This window comes from Gekko japonicus, unplaced genomic scaffold (assembly GCF_001447785.1).
Source record: "Gekko japonicus isolate JY-2015 unplaced genomic scaffold, Gekko_japonicus_V1.1 scaffold674, whole genome shotgun sequence".
Lineage (NCBI taxonomy): Eukaryota > Metazoa > Chordata > Lepidosauria > Squamata > Gekkonidae > Gekko > Gekko japonicus.
In genome coordinates, this window is record NW_015172574.1 from 160,024 (window position 1) to 174,456 (window position 14,433).

At 46.3% G+C, this 14,433-nt stretch overlaps 1 protein-coding gene across 9 annotated transcripts in view; it reads left to right on the top strand.

The window, feature by feature from the left end:
• Positions 1–14,433, top strand: part of GNAO1 (guanine nucleotide binding protein (G protein), alpha activating activity polypeptide O) — a 280,020-nt gene that overhangs the window by 118,138 nt on the left and 147,449 nt on the right. For 5 of the 9 annotated variants that reach the window (XM_015421408.1, XM_015421403.1, XM_015421404.1 and 2 more), the window contains exon 4: positions 7,849–7,886. The exons of the other annotated variants lie outside the window; for them this stretch is intronic. In XM_015421408.1, the coding sequence (XP_015276894.1) occupies positions 7,849–7,886 (38 nt within the window). The remainder of the gene's footprint in view (positions 1–7,848; positions 7,887–14,433) is intronic. 9 annotated transcript variants of the gene reach the window in all.

The window sequence follows — 14,433 nt, forward strand, 5'->3', positions numbered from 1 at the left end:
TTATCTAATTCCCTTTTGAAGCCATCCATGCTTGTAGCACCCACCACTTCCTGTGGCAGTGAATTCCAAGTGTTAATCACTCTTTGGGTGAAGAAGTACTTCCTTTTATCCATTCTAACCCGACCGCTCTGCAGTTTCATGGAGTGCCCACGAGTTCTTGTATTGTGAGAAAGGGAGAAAAGTACCTCTTTCTTTACCTGCTCTTTCCCATGCATAATCTTATAAACCTCGATCATGTCACCCCTCAGTCGTCTTTTCTCCAAGCTAAAGAGCCCTAAGCACTTTAACCTTTCCTCATAGGGAAAGTGTTCCAACCCTTTTATCATTCGAGTTGCCCTTTTCTGCACTTTTTCCAAAGCTATAATATCCTTTTTAAGGTGTGGTGCCCAGAACTGCACACAGTATTCCAAATGAGGTCTCACCATTGATTTATATAGGGGCATTATTATATTGGCTGATCTGTTTTCAATACCCTTCCTAATAATCCCCAGCATAGCATTGGCCTTCTTTATTGCAGTCACACACTGTCTCGACATTTTCAGTGAGTTATCCACTACAACTCCAAGATCTCTCTCTTGCTCAGTCTCTGCCAGTTCAGACCCCATCAATGTGTATTTATATTTAGGATTTTTGGCTCCAATGTGCATCACCTTGCACTTGGCCACATTGAACCCCATTTGCCATGTTGACGCCCACTCGCCCATCCTTGACAGATCCCCTTGGAGTGCCTCACAATCCTCACTGGTTTTCACCACCCTGAACAACTTTGTATCATCCGCAAATTTAGCCACTTCACTGCTTCACTGCTTCATTCCCATGGTAACAACCCTAGGAGGAAGGGGAAAGGGGTGATAGTAAAAACTTCCCCCAAGAGCTTACAGTAGCCCCATTAAGAAGAGCTCTGTAAGCTCTTGGAGGATTGGCTACACTAGGGGTGTGTGGCCTAATATGTAAAGGAGCTCCTCGTAGGTAACTTTCCCATTTGTCCACTCATGGTGAGTGAGCCCTGCCCTCAGTTCCAGTCCTCCACCCTCAAGAAACTGAGGGGGGGGGGAATGACCACAAAATGGCCTCCACAGTTACGCTCAAGGAATTTCTCCCTGTCTTTGTGGTCACTACCGTAGAGTTTAGGGGAAATTCCTAGAGTGTGACCCAGAATCCATGTCACATCCTCTCCAAACTCCACCCTCCCCAGGAACTGCTCTCAAAATCTCCCAGCATTTGCCGACCCAATGCTAGCAATCCTAATTGTAGGGATGAGCCAATTCCGCACCACCAACACCTGTATAGTTGCTTATTTGTTCCATGTACTTGCTTTGCTATGTGTTCAAGTTCCCTTGAAAATCCAATTTAACCATGCACAATCCACCACAAAGTTCCATTCATCGACTTCCTTTCCCCTACTGCTTTCCTGATGCATATGTACGCATTGCTAAATCGCTGCAAGAAAGCAATCTTGATGCAAACTTATATATGACTACATTAAGATACAATTTGTGTGTTGTTTTCCTGATGCATACATGTGCATTATTCTGATTGGTGAAATATACGAAACAAGTCTCAACAGCACTGGTCATATAATTATATTGATAGCTCTTTTGGAAAGTTTTGATCTATACTCACAATTACATATACATCAGTAAAAACATCATACATAATGGATTTTGGTGATGATTACAGCAAGCTTGCTATTCTGTCACTGAGCTCATGCATATTGCTAATATATGGGAGAAGGTGTGAAAGAAATAAAGGAACTGAAAAATGCAGGTGACTGGACACGTGCCACACTGTGGTCAAGGGTCATCCAGGAGAGGAGGACTCCTCAGGAGAAGAAGAAGCAGAAGCCGGCAAGCAAGAAGATGAACTGCAGGCTTGTCAGAGTTCACAGTGGACAGCTGATGCAGAGCCACCAGCACCTTCCAGCTCTTTTCCAACAGAGGAAACCCAGGTGCTCATTACCAGCCCTCCACTTTCATCCACACCCTTTGAGCGCTGGAGACGAAGACTTAGAATAGAGCTCCAGGAGAGAAGACAAAAAGTGCACATCTCCTGGCCCGATGCCAACTGCTTGCTGATGATGAGTAGCTGCAGGGTTACTCCCAAGCAGCTGGCTGCAAGTAAGACCTTGCAACAGATGCCTATAAAAACCAGTCAAGGGAGGCTGCTCCATGTGGAAGCAACAAATCATCACCTGGTGGACTCTGGGACCACAGCTTCTGACTGTGCACCACTCCAGTGGCCATTGAACCAGCTTGCTCCTGTATATGACCTTGGGCTGCTAGACCTTGCTTTCTGAACCATGCTCTGAATTGGACTCTGGTAACTGACCTTGTAGACTGAATCTTTGGACTCTGACTTGGTTTGCACCTAGTCTCTGACAACTGCACAAAATTCAGAATTTTTTAAAAACTGAAAAACTAGAAGGTTCCAAATGACTAGAAGGTTTGGAAACAAGGCCCAGAACTCAGATGGGGATAACAATGCTCAGAGGATAACAATGCTCAGAGGAATATCTACATATTCCTGTGTGAAGAGTGATTGGAGCACATCCTTGACAGCTTATTGGCCTTGGTACCGGGTGTGGATGTACAATGACGTTCTTGCTTCAGTCCTGACAATCCCTCACAGTGCCAGTATGGAGTGGTTGCCATTTCCCCATAGATGGATTACATGATGCTCCACAAGGATGTTGATCTTGTATAAGTCTTAGCCATATCCATGCCCCCTACTGACACGGATAGAGGTAGGATCCACATGATCAATCTTACCCATATGATTCCTCCTTTCAAATAAATAAATAAAAATAAATAAACATGACCAGTGTAGTATGGGACCCAACCACAAAAAATGACGTGCGTGTCCGTTGTAGCTCTGTGCAAATGACTTGAAAATGTAATTACTGCATGGAAAACAGACGTGAGATTATTATTATTATCATATGGCAGTGTGTGTAGCATAGCCAGGAGATCCTAAGAGTGTCTGGCAGCCAGAAGTTCTAGCTCTTTAGCATTAGGCACCACTAGGTGGCAAGCTTGACTTGTTTCAGAAGTCATTTGCCATTTGCCTTCCTCTGTGTCACAACCCTGGTTGTTGTTGTTCAGTTGCACAGTCGAGTCCGACTCTTCGCGACCCCATGGACCAACTCCCGCCAGGCCCTCCTGTCTTCCGCCGTCCTCTGAAGTTTGCTCAATTTCATGTTTGTTGCATCGATGACACTGTCTAACCATCTCATCCTTTGCTGTCCCTGTCTTCTTTGACCTTCAATCTTTCCCAGCATCAGGGTCTTCTCCAGTGAGTGCTCCCTTCTCATTTGGTGGCCAAAGTATTTGAGCTTCAGTTTCATTGTCTGGCCTTCCAGGGAACAGTCAGGGTTGATTTCTTTTAGGATTGACTGATTTGATCTTCTTGCAGTCCAAGGGACTCTCAAGAGTCTTCTCCAGCACCATAGTTCAAAAGAATCTATTCTTCGGCGCTCGGCCTTCCTTATAGTCTAACTCTCGCTGCCATACATGACTACTGGGAATACCATTGCTTTGACCATGCGGACTTTTGTATTCACAACCCTGGTATTCCCTTCCAAATGCTAGCCAAGGCCCACCCTGCTTAGCTTCTGAGGTCTGATGAGATCAAGCTAGCCTGGCCTATCCAGAAGTGAGAAAAATGCAGTGATCAGGTTGTGCAAAGTGTACAGTTCTATATACATGCATACTGTATACAGAAGACCCACATCAAGATCAGAAGCAAGGCCAGTGCTCACCCCTCCTTGTGTTTGCATCCCTAGTTTTCAGATTGTCTGTATATGATAATGTTTCCCCCCTTTGCCAGAGCAGGATTGCCTCTCAGGTTCCTAAGCAGTCTGGGGACATTGAAAACAAATATATAACTCTACTGAATCAAAATGGTAGACAAAATGATCCTGCCTCTTTTGCTGTTTGCTTTCACAGGCAGTGTTGTTGCTAGGAGCAATTGGTGGCTCAGTCAAGGGTAGTGTTATGATCGCCCGAAATGGCCGATGGCTTTTAAATATCAAGGCTGGAGAGCAAAGAGGGCAGAGCTACACAAACCTTGGGAGATCAGTGAGAATGAAGAAGGGCAGCAGGGGTGTACCGATTTTGTATTTCCAAAACATTTTTTCAGATTCCCTGTTAGAGGGCCCCCAAGGCAGGAACACAGATATTGATTCTCTGTGTTGGAGATAGTTTCAGGAGGGTATCCTGCCGTAGGAGAGCTATGTCTGAGTCCAGCAACATCTTAGGGACCAACAAGATTTGGAGGGTATAAGTTCTTGAGAGACAAAGTACTCTGAACTATGAGTCTCAAAAACTTATACCCCCCCCTCCCAAAAAACTCACGATATGGAATTGAAACAATCATTCCAGTGCACACTCCTAGAACGCTTGCAAAGCCCTTAGGACAATAATCAGGCAGGATACAAGGCATGAAATGTTTGCATTTCTTTTCTGTCTCCTGTTTCTGTTTGAAACTTTCCCTCCCTTCCCAGTGGACAATTTTTTTTACCAAACCGAGATGATAGATTTGTGGGCCAAACTTGGCCCTGAGTCTTTGGTTGGCCGGGCCTCACATACAGACCCAGCCTGGTGTAGTGCTTAGAGAGTTGGACTAGGATTTGGGACAACAGGGTTCAGGTTCCCACTGTGCCTTGGAAGCTGCCTGGATGACCTTGGACCAATCACATGCTCTCAGCCTAACCTACCTCACAGGGTTGTTGTGATAAAATAGAGGAGAGGAGACCAGTGTCAACTGCATTGTGTCCCCATTGCACAGACAGGCATGGTATCAATGAAGCAGATAAGAATAAATAAAATAGAGGACGCAAGGTGTTTATTCCTCAATGAACCCATACAGTCCTTTGGTGGCTAATGTTTTGAAGAAGAGGACATTAGGGACATGACGATGACAGCCGTCCAGCTGTTCTGTCGGCTACCAGGTGCACAGTAAATACTCGAGTCAATCATGTTTAATGCACACTGGATTATCTGCACCGCCAGCTAGAGCTTTGGTATTAATTGATGAGAGACAAACCTTCTGGGCCAGCCAATCAAATGGTGGCCTTGCAAGACTCTGCTAGCTCTTTGGAGGCACCTGCTTGGCCAAAAACAGGCCTTCTGCGTGTCTGCCACTCTTCCATGGAGGGCGGAGAAAGAGTAGAGAATGTGCCACTGGGCACAAAATTCACCTTCCTGAGAATCTCAAAAGTCATTTTCTTTCTAGCCTTTGCAAGTTTCTAATCCATCTAGTTGTAAAGATATCCTTGGATGGTGGGTGAAGAAGTCTCAGGATTTAGAGAGGAAATGAACATAGATAGATTTAAAATTGATGATTGGTGGTGGGGTGACTATGTCATGCGTAGCTTCTTGCCCTCCCCCAGCCTGACAAAGTAATAAAAATGGTGAAATAATTTCTGAATAATAAGAGAAACTGTGCATATGGAGCTGGATTTCCATAATGGATTAGTGCATAATTTAGATGTGGGTGCAGAATTTTGATTGTTTTTTAATAACGGCACGCACGCACTGCTTGTTAAAAGGAAGTAATACCATGTAGGCCAGGAGTGAGACATGGAATAGAGGTCATAGGCTGCTCATTTTGTGCAAGAGCACATTTCAGGTTGGGAAATTCCTGGAGATTTGGGGGTGGATCCTGGAGAGGGTGTAGTTTGGGGAGGGGAGGGGCCTTCAGCAGAATATAATGCCATAGCCCCCCCCCTCCAAAGCAGCCACTTTCTCCTGGGAACTGATCTCTGGAGTCTGGAGACCAGTTGTAATGCCAGGAGATCTTCAGGCCCCACCTGGAGGCTGGCAATTCTACCTTTAACACATTTGTAGACTTATGGGGATGTGGTTGATGTGGGCTGAGCAGCAGTACTGTAGACACACAATGGCTCGGCCTTTGCAAATCCATTCAGCATATATTCTCAGCACATAAATTTGGTCTTGTGAAGCGAAGTATTTTAAAGGACTATCCAGGTATTATTTCAGAATCAGCATGGTAAAAGTTGCAGTGACCGCTTAGCAATAGCTAGGCAACTCTCTCCTTTTCCTGCTCCCAGTGGAGTGAAGGAGTAGCATATCAGCATATCAGCATTTGAGTCATTCGGTGGGGGGGGGGGCGTAGCTCAAGGGAAGAGCATCTGCTGGGCATGCAGAAGGTCCCAGGTTCAATCCTTGTCATTTCTAGATAAAAAGATCAGGTAGCGGGTGACATGAAAGACCCATTCCTGACCACGGTAGACCAAGGGTCTGACTCGGTTATAAGGCAGCGTCATTTGTACATGTGCAATTCCATGTGCGCTGAGAGCTATTCATAGTATGTCTGTTTCGACCCTAATGGGTTTTGAGGAGGAAATTAAAGGAAGAAGAGAGGCTCGATGGCAGCAGATAGATGTCCCAGGAGGGCTCAAGAGACAAGGAGCAGAGACGCTGTCCATTATAATGTGGAAAACCTGAATATTTCACAAAATACAAAGCCTGCCTTCATAGCCCATTATCTCTCCCCCCTGCTTGGCTCCCCCTGCTCAACCACCCCCAGGTGCCTGATGGGGGGGTCAACAATAGAACATTGCAGGCATGAAATCAGGGTGGGGGAAGTCAGTCATTGTTTGCAAAAGGTCTGTATTTTCTACTTTGTAATTGGAAATACCAGGAGATTTGAGGGATGGAGCCTGAAAAGGACGAGTGGCTATTTTTGGGCAGGAACGCTCAGGAACGGAGTTCCGGCTGGCTCCCGAGTTGGCCACGCCCAGCAGGAACTCATTAGCATAATAGGCCACACCCAACCGCAGAAACTCATTAGGATTGGCTACATTAGGGGTGTGTGGCCTAACATGCAAAGAAGTTCCTGCTTCAAAAAAAGCCCTGGGTTTTGACAACAAGCAAGGTAAACAGAATAAGAAGCAAAAGGTGGGTGTGGCTGGATGACCACACTTCTGGTAACATGGGGGTGTGGCCTAATATGTTAATGTGCTGTGCTGCCAGGGGTGTGGCCTAATAGGCTAATGAGTTCCTGCTGTTGGGTGTGGCCTGTTATGCTAATGAGTTCCTGCTGGGCTTTTTCTACAAAAGGAGCCCTGCAATGGGGCATAATGCCATACATAAAGTCTCCCTTCCAAAGCGGCCATTTTCTCCAGGTGAACTGATCTCTGTTGCCTGGAGATCGCTTGTAATAGTGGGAGACCTCCAGCCACCACCTGGGGGTTGGAAACCCTATTTCAAATGGATGAACAGACTTGTGTTTGGAATCACAGTGAAATAAAATTTATGCTCTGAAGTGTGGTAAGGAGAGGGGAGGTCAGCTGGATGGAAAGATCTCATGAATTGTAATGGGGGCAACTCCATAAAATGCTCGAGGAAAGCTTAATAGCCATGTCCCTGAACAGAAGGAGAATTCCGTATCTCCTTGTGAGATATGCCTTCTGTATCACTGAGCATTTCCCATGGAGTTCTGCAGCAGGAGCTAAATTTACAATTGAATTCTACGTGGCATTCTAAATAGGATCGAGGGGCATCAGTCTCGACAGAACCTTCCCTCCTGTACTGAACCTGGAAAACGTTGTGTGATTTTGTGCGCAGTGTGTGTACTCCACTCTTGCTGTCCTGACAAACATAATTGGAGTGCCTATTCGTGTGGTGTTTTTGAAGTCTGTTCTACAACCTGGTCATGTCGCTCCCGTTGTCATAGCAGCATTTCTAATCCCCACTTAAAAGTAACCATTTAAGCCTACTTCCTTCATTCACTTTGAATATGGAGCTGCCCATTGTTGGGGTGAGAATACAGAAGAGAGCGCTCGCCTTTAGCCCGGTTGCATGAAGCCAAAGTAGAGTCAGGAAGGACGACGCAGGCCTTCTGTTTCTGACTGCCATCAGCCTGTTACCTTAATGAGGGTGATATTGAAGGGGATGAGTCCCATTCATGAAGCTTTTCACTTCGCTGGAGTAGACTGTGATTAGGATTGCAAACCCTGGATTGGGAAATTCCTAGAGATTTGGGAGTAGAACCTAGGGAGGGTGTGGTCTGGGTAGGGGAGGGACCTCAGTGGGGTAAAATGCCATAGAGTCCACTGTCTAAAGCAGCCGTTTTCTCCAGGTGAACTGATCTCTGTAGTCTGGGGATCATTTGGAATTCTGTGAGATCTCCAAAGGTCGGCAAGCCTAATTGTGGGCTGTGTTAATTTTCTAAAGGGGGGGGTGCCTTTTGAGTTTCCCACCTTCAAATCCAAGTAGCCTTGACCACCGGGCCACTTCGGCTTGGCCCTGGTCTCTGAGCATTCCTGAGACGGTAGGGATGCCAATGGGTGTCTGTCTCTCTGTCCATCTCTAATCTGACTGTCTGCCTTATCAACCTTATCTAATCTATCTATCTGTCCATCTGTTTCATCTATCTCATCTAACATCTGTCTGCCTTACCTATCTTTCCATCTGCCTTATATGTCTTGTCTGTCCGTCTTGCCTGTCTTAACTATCTTACCTGACTATCTGTCTTATCTATTTTATCTAATGCATCTGTCTATCCTTTTTAACAATCTTATCAGTTTTATCAAAAAATTTACTAGATTTTTTTAGTTGCTGCTCACCCAGGGGTCCCTCGGCAACTTACAACACTTAGCAACACTAATGTCTAACTTCCTTATATCTATCTGTTGTTCTGTCTGTGAAATTTTAATCCTGCTCTTTTTTCAAATGTACTGCTTGGGGCAGTGCATATGATGCTCCCTTCCCCCACTTCTTCTTGCAGCAATCCTGTGAGGTAGGTTAGGCTGAAAGAGTGACCATCCCAATGGTCAACGCCACAGAACCTCACCTATCTATAGGTGTAATTATGGGTGAAAGACTGTCAAGTTTCTAAGCGGTCAATTTCCCCTTGCTATGTATTGCCAGGCTCTAAGTCAATCAGGTTCAGGGGAGGCAGTGAGCACATTGCTGTTGCCTGGCAACCGCTTTCCAACTTCTTTCTTCTCTGGATAGAAGAGAACCATCTTTTTTATTTATTGTCTTTACTGTTTTTGCAACTGGAGTCATAAACAGCAAAAACCATCTTTATAATCAACTTAGCAGGTGAGGGAAAGGCAAGAGCATCAGTGGGGACCCTTGGCTTCTAGGCATTTGGTACCTTCTTATCAAGGCTTACGTTCATCGGTCCCCTCTGTACAGTCAGCCATCAACCAGAACAGTTTGAACACTCCATTCCCCGCCTTTTCTGAATCTGCAGTGAGCTTAGCCCAGCACATCTGCATAATCGACAGATGGAACAGTCCAGATGGCCTCATTTGAAATTATTGTTTTAATTTCCATTTGCAGGGAACGAAGCGTTTCAAGGGATTACTAATGGGAAGGCGGTCATGTGACCATCAGCTGCTGGACTCCACGTTCAGTGTTTTTCTTAGCGTCTGATACATTGTCCTTAAAAAGAAGAAGAAGAAGAACTGGTTGTGGGGGGTTTTACCTCCCCCATTTCCATAAAAAGACAGATTAGTTCCCTGCCAACTGCATACTCATGCAGCAGAAAGCAAAGGGGTGAAGCGGGGCAGGAACGCCGCTGCCCTGGAGGCTAAATCTGCACCTCCCCCTACCATCCTGATACTGTTGTTCTCTGCATCATATTACCCTTTCCTTTGCATGATTTTCATTGCTTTTTCCTGTTCAGACATTATCAGATGCCGCTCTCTGTCTCGGGTGGTAGAGAAGCATCTGCCTCCCCTCCGTTCTACCACACTAGATGTCATTACATATGAAGTGACATCAGCTGATTGCTCAGGTCATGTGATCCAAGGAACGGGAATCTGGGCATGAAGCCATGACCCTTGCTGAGTTGCGTTATGCCCCCCTCCCCCCTCCTCCATGGCACCAAGGGAGTGGCAGTATCATGATCACAACTGGAAGTGTCAACTGAGGCAGGGCAAGGCCCCACTTGGCAAAGGGAATGCCTGTGTACCAGAGCAGGCCTTTGCCTTGTTTGGTCTGATGCCTCTCGCATGTTTGGGGTATCAGAGGCCATGGAGCCTCTCTGTGCTAGGTAGATTCACCGGGTCTCCTGCTGTAGCAAGAGACGTCCTGTCCTCCAGCCGCTGTCTCCACTGCCTCTCAGCAGGGCAAAAAAAGGGCGGGAAGAGTTCTTGCGCCATTGGTGCAATGACACATCCTGTTCAAAACCAAATGTGACATCACCATGTTGGCGTGATGCTCTAGGTTCCCTCCCCCCCCAAAAAAAGTAATGATTTTTCCATCGAGTTTTGGGGGGATCCTAGAACATTACGCCAACAAGGTGATGTCTCTTCTGGTTTTGAGCTGGAAGTGATGTGACATTGTTCCCCTCATCCTTGTCCCCTCCATCTCCTACTGGTTGTCAGCTAGTGCCTGGCAACCGTAGTGCTCGGCTTTCTTGTGCCTTCTGTGAAGCCTCCAGAATGCAGGTGGAAAGGCAGGATCACATTCTCCAAGTGAGTTGTGGAATTTATTCCACATTCCTCAGTCTCTCTGTCATGTGGGCAGATCTCGAGTCTCTCACAGTTGGTCATGAAGTCAGGAGGGAGGAAGAGGAATGGGTTGAGCTGGTAGAATAGGCTCTGGGAGGTACAATGGCAGATTCGGGTTTGCCTCCATGTCAGGGGCAAAGCAACCCCGAAATACAGCTCACTGCTCAGTAATGCAGTGTATTTATAAGTATTCATCATGACAAACAAAACGGAAGTTTGTTCCATGTTAAGTGAGGTGTGATTCTTGCATTCTGTGTTGGGGAAGGGTAAAATAGTATGGAGTTACTTTGCAAGCAATCCTAAAATGCAAGCAATCAGTCAGTCCTAAAAGAAATCAACCCTGACTGTTCCCTGGAAGGCCAGATAATGAAAATGAAGCTCAAATACTTTGGCCACCAAATGAGAAAGGAGCGCTCACTGGAGAAGACCCTGATGCTGGGAAAGATTGAAGGTCAAAGAAGACGGTGATGGCAAAGGATGAGATGGTTAGACAGTGTCATCGATGCAACGAACATGAAGTTGAGCCAACTTCAGGGGACAGCGGAAGACATGAAGGCCTGGCGTGATCTAGTCCATGGGGTCGCGAAGAGTCGGACTCGACTGTGCGACTGAACAACAACAACTTTGCAAGCAAGCCCTGAAGAGTACAGTAGCTTGAACTGTGGGTCTCAAAATCTCCAGTGATGGCACATTCCTTAAGCAGAATTTTGATTTCAGTGGGCTTAGACTGAACTGCCTCCGCATAAGATTTCACTGTAAGCATGAGAACTGCTGGTTTAGACTTATTACACTGGAAGTGAGAGACTGGACATGAGGCATGGCTAACTAGCACTTCACGATAGCTTGGATTTTATGACTGTTTTATCATTGTTATTTTATGTGTTTGGGGGTTTTTTTTATGTAAGCCGCCCTGAGCCTGCCTCGGTAGGGGTGGCATGGTATAAATTGAATTAATAAACACATAAATAATAATCCATGCTCAGATGCTTCAGGCCCTCTGACCTAATAGTAAATTGCATGAACCGCATTCCAATCATAAAATCAGACCACCTGCAGACAAGGAATTGGTTTCTATCTACCCAGAAGACTGCCCAGTTATGCAGAAATATGATTGTGTAAACTCCAAAACACAAAACGTTAAGAAAGTCGGGGCGGGGGGAGAACAAGCCTGATACCGAATCACACCCTTGGTCCATCAAAGTCAGTCTTGTCTACTCAAGACTGGCAGCAGCTCTCCAAGGTCTCAGGCAGAGGTCTTTCTCATCACCTACTCCCTGGTCCTTTTAGCAGGAGTTGCTGAAGACTGACCCTGGGGTTTTCTGAATACCAAGCAGATGCTCTACCACTGAGCCGTAGCCTCTCCCCAACATAATGCTGCTTTACTCTGAGCCCAGCCCCTGGCCTATCAGGGTCATTATTGTCTACTCAAGCTGGCAGCTCACCAGGGTCTTTCACTTCACTTGCAACCTGGTCCTTTTTAACAGGAGATGCCCAGGACTGAACTGGACCTTCTGCCTACCCTGCAGATACTCTACACTGAGCCAGGGCCCCTTCCCCAGGCCACTGAGAACTTACAAAGTCCAAGAGGAAAAAAATTCCAGGAGAGTGGAATTTCCAAAGATTCCTTCACAACATCCCTACCTGTACAATTGTACCTTTGGATTGTCCAGTGTCAGGTTGGAGATGGGAAATCATCCATACTTCCCCCACAACTTCATGTGCATTCAAAGCCAGTTTGACAGGGAAAGAGGTGCAGCACAGCTCTCTGCCTTGACATTCTAGGGCTGCGATCACACACACAATTATCCCCACCATAGGCGCAAATGCCAGGCGGATTGAAAGGGTGCGATCAGACACAAACAGCTGGGAAGCGTCTGGCACCCATCAGCAACCCATTTTGCTCCACTATAGAAGTGGAGTAAAAAGACACCAGGGAAAGTCCGGTAGCAAATGGGCCGCTACAGGCCATGGACGGACTTTCCCCTGGGCCATCCCGACTCCATGCCGTTGGTTTTCCCTCCATCTCGGTATGCACATCATTGCACTGCATAGGGAGCATCCTCGTTGAAGTGCACCAGAAACACATGGGGGGGGGACCCGATTCACCTGCGGTTGCGTCTGATCACACAGTGGCAGGCTGCCCCCGCGTGTCAAATTCCTACAGAGCAAATAGCCTTGCTCCCCCCCCCCCGCGTGCATTATCTCACGCGTGTGACCGCAGCCTAGCTCTCTGTATGCATGGGGCTTTTTTATTTTCCCATCAGAGAGTATTTACAGTAGCAGCCTAAACTGGTCCAGGATTCAGGTGTTAACTTTCTCTGGTTTGCACTCATTGCAAGATTCCTCATGGCTAGGAAGCAAATCAGCCCTTTTTAGATATTCAGTTGTTGGCAGGTATACAAAACAACCATTGCTTTGGGAGAAAAGGAGGTAGAGAGATATTTTAAATAAACTGAGCACCAGAACAATGTAGCAATATTGGAAGATGTGAGCAGGTAGCCGTGGACCTGGAATTCAGTTTTTATTATCTCCCCTATTCATTACACTCTCTTCCAGTTGGCATTCAAATAGGCTTCAGGAGGTTTGGTTTTGTTTTTGTCCCAGAATAGATTGGTAAAGATTTTTATGTAATATGTTTGGCTTTTTCAAAGTTTCAAATATTTCCACTTGCAGAAATGCTGATGGGTTTCATGAATGCCCTGCATTATTACAAGACCGAGCTGCCCCAGGGAGATTGTAAGGCCAGGGGAGAATAGGGATGAAAAGAATAGGCGAGAGTGTCACTAACACAGGATTAATGATGAAGGAACTGCAGCGTTTGCTGTTCCGTGCTCCAGAAGAGCAGCCGCTTCTGATGCACCCGTGAAAAACATAATGGCGCAAGGGCACAAAGCATCAGTCAAGGGGAAAAGTGTGGCAGAGCAAGCAAAAATGAGCAACAAGCATAACATGGCAAGGGGCTGGGTCTAGGCCTACAGAATCATTAGAACGACTCCCTGTAGAGTTGGATACGGGCCAAATTTGGTTGGTGTCGTTATTTTGGAAGGGCTGTACAGCAGCACTCCCCAGTCCTGTTGAACAGTTCAGAATTTTCAGAACAGGCACTGGGTGCCCCAACAGAATGACTACCATGGGGCAAAGGGACCAATCACGGATTGGCTTTCATGGGGGCTGGGTCTAACCACAAGATCTTGTGAGGTTCCACAGAATGTCGTTGCAAGACAAGCATCGTCCTACCATGGAGGCAGTGCTTTCTGATTGGGTGATCCCGGCAGACAAGTGATGCCTTCTGGGGTTTTCTGATATCCTCCTGTTCCAATGGTGGAGGAAAGCCAAGGTTGGCTTTTTGCTTCCAGGAAGAGACACTTTGGGATAGAAAAGATCCCTTTGGTTCTTGCATCTCATCTTCTGCCAAACAGTCCTGCCTCTGGACACACCCATATCTATGATGTATGTTAATTGTAGATATGATTTACATATGATGTATAATGTTGATTTATAGTTATGCAAATAATGTTTTACACAGCATATATTTTATGGGGGGAATTCAGTGCCAAGAAATGAGAAATGGAGTGAAAATAATCACCATTTCTATTCTGACAAAGAAGCAGGGGTCTTTTCGTAGAAAAAGAGCTGCAGGAGCTCATTAGCATATAGTATGCTAATGAGCTACTAGGCTATTAGCATATGGCACGCCCCTTATGTCAGAAGAAGAAGCAAAAGGGGGGGAGGCATGTTCAAAAGCCTTCCCTTCCCCAGCTGGCCTGAGGGGGGGAGCAAAGAGAGTTGGGCCACAGAAGGAGGAAAGAGGGAAGGAAAGAGAGAGAGTAGAGAGAAGGAAAGAAGGAAGGAAAGAGGGAAAGAAAGAGAAGGAAAGAAGGAGGGAAAGAAAGAGAGAGAAGGGAAGAAGGAGGCAAAGAGGGAAAGGAGAAAAAAGAGAAGAG